Source organism: Castor canadensis, chromosome 6, assembly GCF_047511655.1.
Source record: "Castor canadensis chromosome 6, mCasCan1.hap1v2, whole genome shotgun sequence".
NCBI classification, from domain to species: domain Eukaryota; kingdom Metazoa; phylum Chordata; class Mammalia; order Rodentia; family Castoridae; genus Castor; species Castor canadensis.
The window spans coordinates 113638416-113656774 of NC_133391.1; the positions used below are offsets into that span (position 1 = coordinate 113638416).

General features: G+C 40.5%; 1 protein-coding gene across 6 annotated transcripts in view; it reads left to right on the forward strand.

The window, feature by feature from the left end:
- The window catches only part of Arsb (arylsulfatase B), a 294147-nt gene that overhangs the window by 68848 nt on the left and 206940 nt on the right, over positions 1–18359 (forward strand). For all 6 annotated transcript variants that reach the window (XR_012449132.1, XR_012449133.1, XM_074077229.1 and 3 more), the window contains exon 5: positions 10245–10488. Coding sequence is in view for 4 of the 6 variants with exons in the window: in XM_074077229.1 (XP_073933330.1) it covers positions 10245–10488 (244 nt within the window). In the remaining 2 variants the exon portion in view is untranslated. The remainder of the gene's footprint in view (positions 1–10244; positions 10489–18359) is intronic.

The window sequence follows — 18359 nt, forward strand, 5'->3', positions numbered from 1 at the left end:
ACCATGATGCAATCTGCTCTTCACTACTTCCTGGCTGCCATGAGTTCAGCTCTGCTTAGTGATGCAGTCCCCTCCTTGATGGACTGAAAAAAATGAGCTAAAAATAAACATTTATTTAAGTCAGAAATGGACGAGAGTCCATTCGTGTTAAATTCTGGCAAAGAATTTGTCTGCATTTTGTTCATGCCCTGAGACTCTGAGTATGGCTGAATTTAAAAATAATGAACTAATTAATTTGGTGAAGGAAATTTCAAGATAGCATAGCATTCTCACACAGGTGGTGGCATGGATATGGCTAGCTGCTTTTAGTCAGATTAACAGTTAGTATTGGGAGCAAAAAGCAGAGTGGAAAGATTTGAAAAAATGTGCTATTTGGGCAAAAAAAGGGGTGCATTTAAAGTTGCAGACAAGAAGGGTGTGGTTATTAAAGGGATTAAGAGTGTTGACAAGAAAGCAAGCACTTTGAACTGGGACAGTAGGAAAGATGCCTTGAGGGCATCTCAGGAATTGGCCAGACCCAGTGGGGGTTTGAACTCAGGGTCTCAAGCTTCCTAGGCAGGACCGCTACCACTTGAGCCACCCTACTAGCCCTTTTTGGTGTTAGTTATTTTTTGAGATAGGGTTGTGCTTTATGCCTGCCCAGCCTGAACCGAAATCCTATTTTGTGCTTCCTCATGTAGCTGGGGAAAACAGATGTGCACCATTGTACCTAGCTATTGGTTGTGATGGGGGTCTTGTGAATAAAAATTTTTGCCTGGTCTGGTTCTCCCTGGTTTCCATCTCCTGAGTAGCTTGAGCAGACACACCCAGCCGTGGGTTTTTTGTTGTTCTTTTGTTTTGTTTTGGTGGTACTGGGGCTTGAACTCAAGGCTTCCACTTTGAGCCACTCCACCTGCCCTTTTTTGTGATGGTTTTTTCAAGATAGGGTCTCAAGAACTATTTGCCTGGGCTGACTTTGAACCGAGATCCTCCTGATTTCTGCCTCCTGAGTAGCTAAGATTACAGGCATGAGTCACCAGCTCCTGGCCATGGTTTATTTTTAAAATTCATGTTTTTCCCTTTCTTCCTTTCTTCTACAGAGACTGTCTCCAGTAATACCGTTTTCCTAGTGTGCAGATTCTAGCCTGCTATGAAATTAGGAAGTCAGAAACCACACGCCATAGAATTGTGTCTGACACTGTACAGGCGCTGAATTACTGTCTGATGGCATGGATTTTCTATACCCATAGTGATTACTCAGGCAATTTGTTTGATTGTTTGATCTCATTTTTATCCTCGTTCATGGCTGTTGGCATCCCTTTGCCTACTGCTTTGTTTAGACACTTGCTTCTTGTTAGGTGCACAGACTGAGCTGCTCTCTACCTTCTCTTCTCCAGCTGTCCTCACTACACCTACAGGGGGTGTCCAGTGTCACCAGGTTTCACCCTCACTCCCACTATGCACTCACTGGTCACAGGGCTGCTGCTGGCTTGTTGGTCAGGAAGTCCAGGATTCTGAAGACTCAGAGAGTTTATTTTCTTTAGGTCTTTGGAGCAAGTTTATCTGTAGATCCGGAGGGAGTCTTTTTCTTATATTTTACCAAGTGTGCATTCAGTATTTGAAGTTCTTTCACCAAACTGGTTTGTATTTGGACATAGTAAGTTATTTTTATGTGTACCATTGAATGTTTCTGTGAGAATGGTCAGTGTTCTAGTATACATTTGTCAGTCTCTCTAAGCACCCCAAACATCAGTGGGACCCCTTTGCATTTGGCAAAACTTCAGAGCAGTGCTGGGGGAAACAGAAGTGCCTGTCCACTCAGTTTTGTTTGATTTTTTTTTTCTGAGTAACCCTAAAAAACCTATCTTACTACTTATGAAATAGTGATTCAGTAACATGTAGAACATTTAACTTGCATTATTTAACAATAATTAGATAATATTCAGCACATTTAACTTGTATTATTTATTTGGAAACATGAAGACAAAGTAGCTGATTCCTGTCCAGACAGGGTGTTCTACTTTCTCTGGCCTGTCACCCTCTGGAGCTTATTGACATAAGTTTCCATCTTTCTCACTGTAAAAGTAAGTAGTACACTCATTATTTGAAAGTGAACTTCTTCTTTTTCCTACCTGTTGATAGTATTTTCACTTTTCTCCTGCTGCCCTTGAACTTGCCGGACTCTGGAGTACTTCTGTGGTAATTTTCTCATCTGTTGCTTCTCGGTTTGGGACAAAATAGCTGTGTAAGGAATCATCTGGCTACTTTAAAAGGGATTTAGATCTGGAATGAGAATCAAATAATTTGTGAGAAAACCATAATCTATAATAGGTCCTCAGAGAGCCAAAAATTTTAGTTTGCTCTGAAATTAGTAAACAAACAAAAAAATTAAGCATTCATTAAAGGTCAAACTACAGGAAAAATAAGGAGGGTTTTATCTGACAGAAAAAGGATAGAACAAACACTTAGTACTTTTGCTAGCATGAATACATTGCCCTTCTGTGCTACTTACTAGCGGAACCCAGAATCTGAAGATTAAACCTAGCATTACCCACGCCTTCTAAGTGAGAGCACCTCTCATGGTTTTATTGTTGTCTTACACCTTTATCTAAGGATTTCTAAGGTGTGTGAATACCAATGCTTTAAATTACAGAAAAAGATATTTGCCTACCCATAGGTAATAAATTAGAACACTTTTACAGTTTTCAGTTCTGTTTTAACTTTCAGAGAGCAAATGTTTTCTGTCTTTCAGCAGACTGTTGAATCCTTTCATCCCTAATAAATTTTAAAAGAGAAACTCTCATTGTTATCTCATCATTATAAGCAATGACATTAGCCCCATAAAATGAGGAATCTTGTACTACAACCCTCTATAATCTCTCTTTTTTTTTAAATCCCTGTCATTCCTGATTTCAGCCTTTCCCTGCATCCATTTTCTTTTATCTTCACGTCTTTTGGTGGCTACATCAGTTCCTTGGTGTCTGACTGCCAAATCTTTTCCACCCCCTCCTTAGCTGGGTTGCAGGACCCCTGCCCTTGCTGGTCCTTTTGTCGAGATGGAGATTCTGACTACTATGCACCTGTGATCTAAGGGTCAGAGCACTTACCTGCCTTGAAAGCTGCATGCCATTTTAAACCTCTACAGATATTCAGATGAGTATGAACAAAGTTCTCAGTTTCTGATGCTTAATTTGAATTCCAGGCTATTGTTACTGAACGTCTTTCCTTGATAACTGATGTGCCTTATTTAAACTTACAGAAATAGAGGGGAGCCATCCAGGGTTTTCCCTTATAACAAATCCCATCACAATTCATTGTGTTTTTGTAGCTCTCAAGAAATTACTCAGAGTTGCAAATGTAGCCTACAAGGTCTCTAGGCATGGCATTTGGGAGTGTGGATATAATACCTAAATCTAGAGTGTATTTAATAAATATCCAGATTGGAGCCTGTTCTACTCTGCATAGTTTGCTGGTAGTGGTGACTGTGGTTGACAACAATAGATCCTATTTGCTGAGCACTACTTCTGTGCCAGGCATGGGATTAGGTGGCTATTGTTATCTTTATTTTTGAATATTGTAGGCTCAGAGATTGAGTCACATAAAATCACAATGCTTCACTCCTATCACTTGAATATATTTCGGTGAAATTAACAAGTGGCGTTAGAGATGATGGAGAAAAGTGACAACAGTCATAAAACAACTAGATGCCTTTTCTTTACATCTAAGCATCATTTAGTTCAAGTTTTCCTTAACTTCTAGCAACACAGTGTTTTCTGTTTCTTTTGTTTTTGTTTTTTGGCAGTATGGGGTTTGAACTCAGGGCCTCACATTTACAAAACTGGCAATTGAACCACACCTCCAGCCATTTTGCTTTAGGTTATTTTTCAAATAGGGTCTCATGTTTTTTGGCCTATGCCTCCACATAACTGGGATGACAGGTGCATTCCACTATACCCAGTTTATTTTTAGAGATGGGGTCTCACTAACTCCCCTCCCCATGACCTTGAATCACAATCCTCCCAATCTCTACCTCCTGAGTAACTGGGATTGCAGGTGTGAGCCACTGCACTCAGCAGCAACAGTGTTCCTAAGAATATAGCTAATTAGTCTTTATCTAAGAAGAGATGTAGAGCAGTATCCCACTACGTAAAGATTAAGTGAATAAGACCATTAAGCCTCCTACTTTCTCTGCCTGATGGTTATGTGGCAGGCCCTACCAGTCATTCTGGTTTTGGCTTCTCTGACTGGCCTTGACCCTGCTTAACAGGAATAGGGAGATGTTACCTCTTTTTCTCACTCAATCCATGAGAGAGAAGACCTTGTCTGTCTCTAGGCTGCCATGTTCCGAGAGCTAGTGACTCTGTCACATGACAGAACTCAAGACAGATTTGCTAGGGAATGAGTGAGTTCTCTTCCAGGCCAGGTCCTGTGCTTCCTCAAGTGCTCTCGATCACCCCCTTTGACCTCAGCATGACTGACCAGGTACCAGATTGGACAAACAATTCTTGTATTTGTGTGGTTGACATTTGCCTAATCCTCACTGGTGTTCTGGAGACTTTCTTACCAGTGCCCTATGGATTAAGCTGCATCTTGGTATAGAACAACCTCCTAAAAGTCAAGGTCACGGGGTAGTTGGATAAAGACTCAGAAAAACCTGTGCAGTAACCAGAGTTAATTTCTAGTGCCTTCAATCTCAATTTTTGGTGAGTGGCCTTCTCTCCTCTGATTTGTTCCCCTCAAATCACTGAGCTCATCTCTTTGGCAAGTCCTGTGCTCGGTCTTGGAAATACAAACAATGATGTTTTGTTTTGTCTTTGAGGAGTATAGTTCTGGGGAAGACAAAGCCACAAACAACTACCAAACCACACATAGAGATAAGTGCAGTAGACATGGTAAAGATAAAGTGCAGAGTGCAGGAGAGATAAAGATGGTTGGGGAACTGAGCCATAGCTTCACAAAAGATGTGACATTTAACTTGGTGTTTAAAGTTTAAATCAGACAAGGAAGAAGGCGAAGGGCATTTTTAGGCAAGGGAGTCAACAAAGGCAAAGTTAGCTTGAAATAACATGGCGTATTCCAGCAACAGGAAGAATTTATTCTACCTGACTGAAGCCTAGTACTCTTCATGGGGGGATGGGCAGGCATTGATGCCTAAAACATAGGTTGGGGCCAGATGTGAAGAATTCTATCTGTGTGGCTGATGTTTGAACTTTTTCCTGATTCAAAAGCAATCAGGTCATTATACAAGGAAGTTGCCTGATGGGTTTGGGGCTTTACAGAGTGACCTCTGGTGCCAGCTTGACACTGTGTAACCTGTTTACCCCAGGAGCTCAGTTGAAAGACTTTCCTGACCCAGGGCCGTGGGTCTGGAGAATGGGAGATGGATAGGAAAACCAAGTTAAAGTTAGACTTGGTAGAATTAAATACACATTTGATTCAGGCAGAGATGAGTGGATGGAGAGCAAGAAAAAAAGGAAGTTTGAGGAAAAACTCAGCTTGTAAGATGAGTTATCAGGGTAAATGAATATTTACTCCAACATCTTTTAGCAGGAGAGAATTGAATTTACCTAGTTGTTTAGATGAGTATGAAGAGATACCTTATCTCAAATTTGCATTTTAGTAGTTTAAAAATTCCAAAAGAAGCAACCATCAACTGTTTGGAGATACAGAGGCTTTTCTCTTCTCTCAAAGTGTTGTTGCCTACTCACCCATCATTCACTTGAATGAGTGCTCTGTGCAGAGAAGGCAGGCCCTGGCATGAGTCTGCTGGAGCCTTCCTTGCCTTTCCTTCCATAGCCTCTGAGTGAGGAGGAGGTGTTGGGAAGCTCAGGCTGAAGTATCCAGGGGCCAGTGAGGTAGAGATGCAGGCTGATGGATCAGGGTAGCCTTCCACAGCTAAGGCACAGCTTTGACTTATTTGGGGAGTAGCCCCAAGAATTAATGTTGTTGTCATGGTTTCCGTTAACTTTTATCAGCTGGATAGGATAAGACCTCATGGTCATATACTTAATGTTTTTGCTCAGATTGTTGGCTGTCTTTTCCATGAGTTCTTAACAGCTATTTTTGTTCAATAATGAATAATAGAGTGAGATTTACAATCTGCATATGACAGCATTTGTTTTATTTTGACATTTCTTTTCTAGACAGTAAAGGTTTTATAATTAGGTTTTGTCTCTGCCAAAACATTTCTGGGAAAAAAAAAAAAGCTTTCTCTGAAAAAGAAATCTCACAGTTCTCTTTACTAGCTGGAGCCATCTTATTTTGATTTGGAAATTTTTTCATAAGTCAGTCAGGAAATGAAACAAAACTTTATCTTGAAAATGAATTCTTAAGAAGAAAAAAATTAACTCTGGCCAAATAGAAAATTAGGAGGGAAAATGAGAAGAAACATATTTGAAATGGTGGTGGTCCTGTTGTCGCTTTAAAAATTTTACCTACGCAGACAGCAAACAACAGAGCAAACTCCCTCTCTACCTTGTTTCAAATGAGCTTATGGCATTCTTGCTACTATTCTGGTCACTTATGTTGAACTCTTTGAAATACCCAGGAGATTATACTAGAGCTGATGGACAGCATCCATTTCTCATGTATTTAGTCAACTAAACACCTAACTTCGTAGCTTCTGTCCTTTGCTGATGAGTGGTAATGGTTAGCCAGGAGCCACCTGTGGAGGTGCAGCCCTTCAGGGGAGGCTGAATTGCTGTTGTCCCCCAGCCACACCTGAAGTTGACTCCATGATAAGAGAGTCTGGAAAAATTCCAGGTGTCATTTGACAGTGCTTTCTCTTAAGAGTGCTCTTGAAAAACAATTGAGGAAACCACAGTGATAACTTATCATTGCTAATGGCAAAAACATTAGCATGAGTTAATTGGGAAAACAGTCATGCTCACTGACTGCTTCAGCACCTCTCCCCACTATGTGGGGAGACACCTTCCAGCTTCTACAGTAGCAACAGTGGCCAAATTCTCTTTCCAGCCCAGAGCACTTTCCCTTCTGAGTCATATCTGAGGGGCTGCTCTTCCAGACCAGAATCGGGTTCCAGACCCAGCACCCTTCTTCTCCCCATCATCTCCATCTCCATCGCCATCCTCATCTAGTATTTTCCATTGAGCACAAACATGTGGACTCACTGAATGATCTCTCAAAGAAGTGTTTCTGTTTAAAGCAGAGACACCAGGCACTGTCTACGGTTCATGGCGACCTAGACAACAGAGTGAAGAAGGAGCTGTGCTGTCTCAGCCATCATCTGCATCAGGGTGGGCTGTGAACATTTCCTTCTGGTGGTTTAAATGATGTGAAGAGTGCTTTCTTTGCAGTTTTGCTGTGTGATTACAGCTGAGTGGATAATCTGTGGCGTATTGAATGTGAAATGGAATGTATGTTTTGTAAACTTGCTCAGGTGAGCGCTTGGGCCTTGATTTTTGGTGAAGGAAAGATGCAGTGAGGTTTGGGAAAACGGCCTCCAAGTCTGTGATGTCAAATGATGAGATCAGTGGTCATCTGTCACGTGTTGAAGTGTTGCTTTCATCTAATGTAACATGAGACTCTTTCTCTACTTCCCTTCGCTAAGGACAGTGTGTTACAGGCTCCATCAGTGGCCTTCTTGCTAGTAGAGCATTGAATTTCTTCCTACCAGCAACAAAAAGAAAGGAAATTATGGTCACCCTGAAATAACTCTCCTGCTGTCTCAAGGAGATAGACTCCTTGCTGGGCTTACCAGTGCTCCTGGCTTTCGCAGGGAAGTGAGGGGTTTTGTAGTCTACATGTGTGAACCTACCCTGTACCAGTGACGTGAGGGGCTGGTGCTATAAAGGCAGAGGCCATGGGGAGTCAAGCAGACCTGGTGGGAATCCTGGCTTTCCATGGATCAGCTATTCAGCCTTTTACCCTCTCCTCCCCCCTTTCTTTTAATTATAATACTAGACTATTTGGATAGCTGTAAATGTACAGAATGGCAGCAGTCACATTCTTCATTGACACCTTAGCTGAGGCCCAAGACCCTGCTGAAAATAATAAGTGGTATCATTTCATTCTCACCCTAACACAGGAAGTAGTAATTAGTGTCTCCCCGTTAAAGATGAGGAAACCAAGGTAGCACATTGCCCCTAGCCACACAGGTAGTGATTGACTGGTATCTGGTCTTAATTCCAGCCCTGTCCAACCCCAGGCTTGGTGAGAGATCCTGTGGAGTCCAGTGGTGCCTGGTGCAGAGATGGTATTACCAGATGTATTTCCTCCCAGGTGCATCCCATGCCATATGCAGTAATTCCCCACAATTTCGCTTTTTGTGGTTTCAGTTGTCTGTGGTCTAAAAATACTAAATGAAAAATTCCACAAACAATAATTCTTAAGTTTTAAACTGTACACCATTCTGCATAATATAATGAAATATTGCTCCATTCTGCTTAGTTCTGCATAAGACCAGAATCATCCCTTTGACTAACACATAGTGTAGTAAAATATTTTGCAAGAGAAACAGAACACATTCACAAAACTTTTTTTTTTTTTTTTTTTAATGAGACAGGATCTTGCTCTGTTGCCCAGGCTGGCCTCAAATTCTTGGGCTTAGGAAATCCCTTGCTTCAGCCTCTCAGTAGTTAGGACCCCAGGCACATGCCTCTGCATCTACCTTCTTATAACTTTTGTTGCAATATATTGTTATAGTTCTATTTTATGGTTATTGTTGTTAATGTCTTACTGTGCCTAATTTACAAATTAAACTTTATCATAGACATGCACATGTAGGAGAAAACATAGTACAGATGGAGCGCGGTACTATCTGAGGTTTTGGGCATCCACTGGAGTGTTGGAATATATCATCCAAAGATAAGAGGGGGCTACGTAGAACATTCTGTAGACCAGGCCTATCATACTGCTCCATGCAGTTCATCTGGATAAGGGTGGTTTAGAAAAATGTGTAAGTAAAACATACATGCAAATAAGTGTTACTTAACATTTATCTCTAAAATCGCGTTAGTATATGGATACTTTTGAAGCTAATATGATTCTACAAGCTGCATATACAAGAAATATCACTATTTTTTATAGTCCCAACTTAACATTTAACTCTGAGCCCTCACCTGGCTAGTAAGATCCCAGACCTCAGCCTCTCTTGTGACTTAACCACTCTCTGCCATCCTTCTATCTTGGAAGAGAGAGAGACCTTCTCTTCTCTGGCATGTACCCCATGAAGCTTTATCTTGCCAACCTGCCAGGAAGGGAGGAAGTTTTCTCAAAATTATTTCTAATACCCAATTGTTCTGTTTACAGAGATATTTATAAATTATTGGAAAAATCTCTTTCACATTTGAGAAGGAGCTCAGGCTATGAGGAAGTGGAATGGTAGTTCAGTTACCTGTTAAAATGTTAGACATTTTTCCAAGAAGAATCTTAACAAGTCTGCTGTTCTCACTCTCAGGAGTATAAAGTCACTAAGTGAAACTCGCCTGGAGTTTTCTTTTCATGGTCCAGGTGAACTCCAGTGCACATGGCCTCCTTCTCCTAGGCAATACAGAGTTGAATATGTGCATTTGAGACTTGGCAGTTGCTTGGCACAGGCATCTCACTGCTTCGTTGTTCAGGGCCCTGTGCATAGAGGACAAAAGGTCTCAAATCAGAGAGGTGCCATGCTGGACACTGGTTCTGTCTGTGTAACAGAGGGCAGTGTCAGGTGGGAGAAGGGGAGTAAGTAGGGGAAAGGAGTGGTTTTCATTTTTATTCCTCAAGCATCATTTTACAAAGCATACATAGAAACCTTCTGTTCTTGAATGTGTTTAAGAGTTAACATTGTCCTTTTCCACCTAAATAACAAATGGAGAGATTTTCTAAAGATGATGAGTTTATTCAGGAGCAGTGGAGCACTGCCATGGGGTTACATGTGCCATAGTAAACTGTGAGTATATTCAAAGAGATTGAGGCAAGAGGATGTTTTGTCAGGAAAACTGAGGAGATACATAAGTTATTTTGAAGCAGTAATCCTTGGCTATACTAACAGGAGTGGCACCAGCCCAAGGTTGAAAAGACAGTTGTTGGGCAGACGCCCTTGCGGGAGCATTCTTATGGAAGGTTGTGTGGCCTTTGTGCAAGGCTATAGTTGTGCCAAGTCTTTGGGAAAATTCTTGTCCTCAGGCATATGTGCATGAGATCCCCTCCTTCAAAACCTTGGCTTCATTTATTATTTTTGCTTGTTTGGGGTTGACAGAAGCAACTCCATTTTGATTCTGACATCTTTCACATACTTATGCCAACACCTAATTGTGTTTCAGACAACGGAGGGCAGACTCTTGCAGGGGGCAATAACTGGCCCCTTCGAGGAAGAAAATGGAGCCTGTGGGAAGGAGGCGTTCGAGGAGTGGGCTTCGTGGCAAGCCCCTTGCTGAAACAGAAGGGTGTGAAGAACCGGGAGCTCATCCACATCTCTGACTGGCTGCCGACGCTTGTGAAGCTGGCTGGGGGACGCACCAATGGCACCAAGCCTCTAGATGGCTTCGACGTGTGGAAAACCATCAGGTACCTCTCTTCCTTCTCCAGACAGAAACTACAAGAACAACTCAACTGGTTGAGTGAGAATGATAATCCAGCTTAGAAATACATGATTTCTTTTTAAAAAATGAAATGTTTTTTAGAGAAACTGTAATTATATACTTTTTTAAGTCCTAAATTTGGGACTGCAGTTCAATGTTTAACATGAAGAACAAGATTGTCCTTAGCCCCCACCCTCTACAGCTCTTTAAAGCTGAGATGCTTTCCTCAGAAATACTGTAGGGGATTGATAGCTTCCTGCAGGGGGCAGGGGACCTTCCCTGTTGCATGCTATAATGGAGGACTAAGCAGGAGAGAAGGAGCTAGAGCCTGGAGCAGCTGTGATGTCTCAGGAAATGAGTTTAGTTCCAGTCATAAAGAAGTATTAATGAGGACCTACTATGGCCGTCCCTGCCCTTGGTGCTGATAAATTAGAAATGAGTAAAGCAGACAAGACCTTGGCTCTTGAAGAGAGCAAGGGGAGAAAGATATTAAAAAGTAAGCATTAATAAGCACCATGACTTTGAATATGAATCAAAGCTATGAAGGCAATGAAACAGTGTGTGTTTCACTGTAGGTGTAAGGAGATACAGTCCAGGGAGCAGGATCCAGACTCAGCTTTGGAAATGGCTGTGGTCCTTTTGCTGTTGAGCCTCCACAGTGAACAGTGGCCTCCAACATAGGAGGCACGTAGTCTGGAGGGCACAGGATGCTCCATGGAGTATGGGGAGAAAATTTTGAATCTTGTGTTTGTATTTAATTTTAGCTCATCCTTTTTTAAGTATATGTGTCATAAGGCACATATGTTAGTAGATTAGTACATGTATCCAATTTGTAAATAAATATACATATACTAGAAGTATAGTTTTCACTGACGGACTGACAAATGTCTAATGCAATCATTTTCAACCCCTGGTTGATGTTACCAACTCAGTTTGGGATAGTGGCCGATTGGTCCTCTTGTGGTGGGGAGGACTGCCTCATGCTCCTCTTCCTTCATCCTATTCCAGGTGGCCCAGCTCAAAAGTAGTATTTAGGAGTATTTTGGTATAAAGAGCTAGGATGTATATAACATATCTTCAAATGGTTCAGAAAAAAAGTGTGTGTGTGTGTGTGTGTGTGTGTGTGTGTGTGGAAAGAAAGAGGAAGAAGAGAGAATTCAAATGGACTCCAATATTAGCAATAAAAGAATGTGGATAAAGGGGATAGGTATTCCTTTACTATATCTTATTTTTATAACTTTTTGCAAACTTGAAATTATTTCTAAATAAAAAAAATTTTAAAACAGGAAAGTCTGACAGTTCTGGGTACACATTTGCAGAAGGTCTACAACTGAATGGAATCAAATAGTTGCTACAATTCTTAGTGAAGTATTCCCCCTTTAAATTACCGGTCACCAATGCTCTCAGCTCCCAGCATGGACCCGCTGCCCTCACTTATATTGTCTGCTTAGTCTCTGTTGGCACTGAAATTTATAATCCAAGGTGCACATAGCCCCAGTATTCAATACTCCCCAACTGCTAGATGTATAGATTATTTCTTGTCTTTTTATATTATCAGATTTTCTATAAACTATCTTTAATGTTTAAAAAATAGGGTTTTGGTGTGAGATTATTTTGTGCATAGGAAGTTTTATGGGTTTTGTTTTGTTTTGTTTGTGGTTCTGGGGTTTGAACTCAGGGCCTCGCATTTGCTAGGCAAGTACTTTATCATATGAGCCATGTCCCCAGTCTTTTTGCCCTTTGTTTGTTTTTTAGGTAGGGTCTCTTGCTAACTTTGCCCCAGCTGGCTTCCAACTGTGAGAGGCCTCTTACTGCCCCTGGAATAACTGGGATTACAGGTGGGGTTGTTCTTTGTGGCAGGCTGGTCTACAATACATCTTTCTTGGTGTCCTTTCTATTGACAATACCATAACTGTTTCTTTCATTGAGCTATTTTACTATTCCCTAAACCTGTGCTATGACCTTCTTGTCCCAGGCCTAGGCCACCAGTCCCTGCCTTGCTGTCCATGGTGCCCAGCTTTGTGTGGCCGTGATAAAGGCAGAGTGGTGGCAATTCTCAGTCTCTGTCTCACTGCTCTCAGTTGTACAGAGTTGATGGGGTTGCCACACAGCTGCAGCAATCCTGGGGTGTGATGGTAACTACATGGGACACTGAGCCTGCTTTGTGCTCTCTGTGACCATTCTCTTCTCCTGCTACCCACGGAACTCTGACAATAACTTTTGACTCCACCAAAACTTAACTACCTGTAACCTGCTGTGAACTGGAAGCCTTACTGATGGTATAAACAGTTGGTTAACACATATTCTGCAAGTTATGTGTATTATACAGTGAAGAATATGCTGAGAACTTCAAGAGAGCACTTCTTACTGCAGGAAGCAATTTACCGAAGAGGTGATGCTCACGGGAGGTGATTGGGCACAGGGTGTTTTACGTGCTGTTTGTGGTGGGAAGTGGAAATGGGTCACCCTGTTCCACAGTAAATTTTGTGCAGGTGGACGCATTGCTGCAGCCCTGCATACATGTGCTTCTGTGTCTCTGTGGCAAACGGCATCATCACATAGTGTCTGCTTTAGTGCAGATACGTTTTGACAAATTTTGACTTTTTATAACAGATTTGTGTGCGTCTTACGGTAGTAAATAATAAAATAGACTATTGCTATATATATTTTATGCATTTGTGACATTCGTTTTTCTTAATTGTTTTGATATTTCTAGGTTATGCAATTCAAGCTACAAGTTTTTCAAATTGTCACCAAGCACCAGTGGCTCACGCCTGTAATCCTTGCTACTCAGGAGGCAGAGATCAGGAGGATGGTAGTTCAAAGCCAGCCCAAGCAATTAGTTTGCAAGACCCAATCTTGAAAAACCCTTCACAAAATAGGGCTGGTGGAGGCCCTGAGTCCAAGCCCCAGTACCTCGAAAAATAAATAAATATAATATATCCACGAATAAGTGCACCCAGGCATTTAAAACCCACATTGTTCAAGGGTCATCTATACTGTATAATTTTTAGTTCTTTTTGTAAATCATGTTATTTTCCAGTGGGAAGGGAGTCTTCATTAGGCTTCTATTTTCTTGCCTGAAGAGTCGATTTTTTAGTTTGAAGATAATGAACAGTTTATGACTTACTGTTTAAAGAACACTTAACAGCATCTAAGTCACAGAAGAATTAGTGCTACTGAGCATCTACGCTGATGAACAGAAACTAAAACCTTTTCTCTCATCAGTGAAATTTTGTGCTCATAATTTGTTCATTGGCATGAGATGGAATTTTTCATGAAAATATTTCTGCCTTTACCCAGGATCTAAAGTTGATATGCTTAATTTAAATTTATTTTGTAGTAAGTGTCAGTAACATGCTCATTGTAGCTAACTCAGTGAGTTGGTTTTTTTTTTTTTTTTTTTGCATCTTTTTTCTTTACTTAACAGATAAGCAGTTTTTGATCATCTCACCCAAAAACTCCCTGAAGTTTCAGTGACTTTGTACTTAATCATACGGATATACTTCCATATACTTAACTATGCTCTTAATTTTTTCTATATTTGATTTTTTTGAAAAAAAAATTGATAACATAGAAGTGAACTCTTTGCTCAAAAAATATGTTTACATTTTGGATTTTTTTCTGTTAGATATAAGTTATTTGAAATTAAATTATTGAGCTAAAGAAAGTGATGGGTTTTTGTTTGTTTCGTTTTGTTTTTTGAGATAGGGTCTCACTATCTATGTTGGCCTTGAACTCTAGAGCTTCCTGCCTCAGCCATTGCTGGGATTGCAGATGGGTCGTACCATGCCCAGCAAAAAGTGAATGTTTTGTAAATATTTGATGCACACCACAAAACTGCTTTCCAAAAGACTGTATCAGTATAATCTTGTTCCATAATACCTGAATATGTTTACCTCCTCGTGGCTTTTCCCTGTGTAGCCTTAAAAAATCTCTGCTAATACCTTAAGCAAAATGGTCTTGTTTTAACTTGAATTTTTTATTACTCAAGAGATTAACTTTTAAATGACTTTATTCTATTCATATTTTCTCTTTTGAAAGTAGTCACTTCATATCCTTTTATTTCTAATTGCTAAGGAGTTTTGTGTTTTCTTGCTAACTTGTTTGCCCTTTAAATTTTTTGACTATTGTATTTCTTGCAAATATCTTTCTTATTTTAATTTTGCTGATTTTTTTGGCATGGATATCTTTCTTCCTTTTGTCAATGAAATTCGTTTCCCTCTTTTTTTATTCAGAAAGCCTTTTCTCAGCTTGAAATGTGCTGAATATTTATCTGTATTTCTCTGTGTGTGTGTTGTTACTTGGTTTTCTTCCAAAGAATTCTTGAATTGTGAGATAGTGTGTGTGTTCCACAAAGTCAGCATTAAAATCAGAGGAGTGGGATGTTTTTCCAAGTTTTTTATAGATCGTAAACCTCTTTGATGAGACCTGTGAGCCACAGAAAAAGTACCTCAACATGCACAAAAATATAGATAGAACCTATTTTATGGTATTAAAAATAGATTATACATTCTTTTCTATACGATTACATGTAGAAAACTGTGAAAAACATTCTTTATAGACCTACGTATTGCTGGTTTATTTTAATGCAAAAATTCATAGCATTTCATGATTTAAAAAAGAAATAAAATAAAAACATCCAAGCAAAGCAAAACTTGAACTTCAGGTTATCACCAGCTTTCAATGTACAGTCTATTAAGGTTTGACTTAAAGAAGCAGGAGAAGCCAGGCATGGTAGCACCCACCTATAAATCCAGCTCTTAGGAGACTAAGGCAGGAGGATCACAAATTCAACACTAGTCTAAGCTACATAACAAGATCCTGTTTCCAAAAAAGCAAGTAGGAAGAGAACTTTGAGTAGTTCACATATGGCAACATTGTAACATGCATGATATCTAGTTAGTTTAGATTGATTGGTTGATTATGGCAAAATGTTGCAAACACCAGCTTAAATGAGCACACAAGGAGAACACAATCAAAGGTCTATAGCACACCTGGCTGGAGGTGAACTTTGTAAAGAAACCACTGAAGTCATTCAGCAGAAACTTCTTTTGTCCCAGCCTAACTGAGGTTATTATCTTTGGCACAGTCCATATCATTGATGTTCCTCCCTACCACCAAATTTTGGGTTAAAGAATGTGCATTTCACTTTCAAGATTATCTTGGTCAGAAGTAACCTTTCAGAGTTTGGCCTGCAGAGAAGTTGGTCAGCCTTAGCTCTAACGTGAGAACGTTCTCCTAGCGAACCATCTCTTACAAAGCAGGAACCCTCGGTTCTTCAGCAGCATACACAATGTCACCTGCTGGGCTGTCACCAGAAGTTGTGACCAAGGATATTGCCAAAAGTATTAAATCATGAGAGTGGGCTTTCCTTTCTATTAAAAAAAAAAAAGTAAAATGCCTGCCCAAAGTTTAATCAAGCATTGTAAGACTTGCTCTGAGGACATTGGGCACATTTCTGTGTCGTAAGTACGGGAACATTCTGCTCCCATTTCTCGATGGAAGCTCCCAAAGTGTGATTCTGCCTGGCTGCAGTGTGGCTCTGCCTCAGTCAGCATCAGTGGCAGGCATCAAGCACCTGGGCCTGCCGACCCAGAACCTGACCGCGCACGTCAATGCCTGGAGCTTCCTCTCCAAAGCAGCAAAAACAAACAGACAGCCAAATGTCAGAGACACTCAATCTGTTCCTGCCCAGAGGATGGGAATTTTTTTCCAGAAATAGAAATACCAGTTTTAGATGATGGTAGATTTTTAAAATTTCAAAGGGGTTCCTAAGATGGGAATGTCAGTAATGGAGGAAAGACAAAGCCTGGCTGTGCTGAGAGCATCAGGGGTTTCACTGGTTATCTAGTTCTCAATTCCTCTCAGACTTGCGTCAAAATATTAAGCTGTTAGGAGATATGTCACTACTTCTAGCCTGGGTGGCATTGTTTGCAGTGGGAGCTTTTCAACTGCTTCAGCTTTCTTTTTTCCAAACCATTCCTAGAGGACCCAGCTTCCTTGAACTTTCCAATTCTATGTGATTTTCCTGTGCTTAAACTGATAAGCGACTTATGGATTATTTCAAGACATTATATAAGCTTGTTTGACAAAAAGGAAAACCAAAGGATTCATACTCCATATGCTTCCTTTTACTCATTTTATTTTTGATTAAATTTAATGCCAAACAAATGGAGAGCCCCTGATCATAACAATAGGAATGTAGTTTTTCTTCCTCATCAATGGGTAACTCTTCTTGATGTCATAATGAAAGTGCTGACAATTATTAACTAATGATGTAAAATACCTTAAAAATTATTAACTAATGATGTAAAATACCTTAAAAACTTTTTTTTCTCTTATTATTCATATGTGCATGCAAGGCTTGGGTCATTTCTCCCTCCTGCCCCCACCCCCTCCCTTACCACCCACTCCACCCCCTCCCTCCCCTCCCCACCCCCTCAATACCCAGCAGAAACTATTTTGCCCTTATTTCTAATTATTGTTGTAGAGAGAAAAATACCTTAAAAACTTAATGTGAGCTGGGCACCCATGGCTCACACCTGTAATTCTAGTTATTCGGGAGGCAGACATCAGGACTGCAGTTCAAAGCCAGCCCCAGGCAAATAGTTTGTGAGTCCACATCTTGTAAATACCCATCACAGAAAGGGCTGGTGGAGTGGCTCAAGTGGTAGAGCACCCGCTTAGCAAGGGTGAGTCCAGAGTTCAAACCCCAGTACCACCAAAACAAACAAACAAAAATTGTGACATTAGGAAGACTTTTGCCCCCCTACAGTTCAGATTTAAGTCAAAAGTTAAAGGAAAAGCAAATTACTTTTCACCCCACTTTCACAGATACCATGAAGCCCAATGAAGCTTAATGGTCCATGAGCCGAGGTTACGAACCTTGGGTCCTGTTCTCTGTTCCAGTATTACCAAAACAACCCAGGCTGATTGCTGAACAATACTTCTTTCTCATTGACCTGTGGCGCCACTCTGTTTTAAGTTCTCATTGGTACTATGGTCTGTTTTAGTCCACTGACTCACTTCATGTTACTACCTCTGTGTTGCAATCAGTGCTTGAAGTGTGTTTAAATGCCTGGTAGAAATCATTATCAGCCTCTCCTTAGTTGTATTTCCTTTGCAAAAACTGCTTGTAAAGTCCCACTTTTTCATTTTTTTTCCAGTGAACTCTAAAATTGCTCTTGCTAAACTATAAGAAAAAGCTTCTAAAAATTGGATTGAATGAGATTAGACCTATAAAGTAAACTAGTTTGGGAAAAATTGACATACTCATTCTTTTTTTTAACCTGAGTACTTAAAGTTGTCCCCAGCTTACTAGTGCACTCTTCATTTACATTTTTTCTGTATTTTATTTTGAATGGATTCTCTTGCTAAGCCCTTGTGTTAGTCAAATTTCAGTCACTGTGACACAATACCTGATGTAAACAACCTAAAACCGGAATGCTTGCTTTTGACTCATAGGTTCAGAGATTTCAGACTATGATCCCTTGGCTCTCTCCCTTTAAGCCAGAGGCAAGACTGAACATCACAGGAGTGCATGAATCAGAGAAGGCTGCTCACCTCATGGAAGACAGAAAAAAGAAAGGAATAACAGGAAGTGGCCATGGCCAAGACCATGCCTTTCAAAGCCCCCAACCCCACCCAGTGACCTCCTTCCTCCAACCAGGCCCCACCTTCCATGGTTCTACTGCCTCCCAATAGTTTAGTTCTCAGTCCAATCAAGTTGATAATCAAGATTCACAGTCATATCCCTCAAGTTTTATTAATTTTTTCTCAATGTCTAATCATCCATTAATTCCTTCCAACATATATTTCATCTTATTCAATGTAGCTCTTACTTCTAGAAATTCA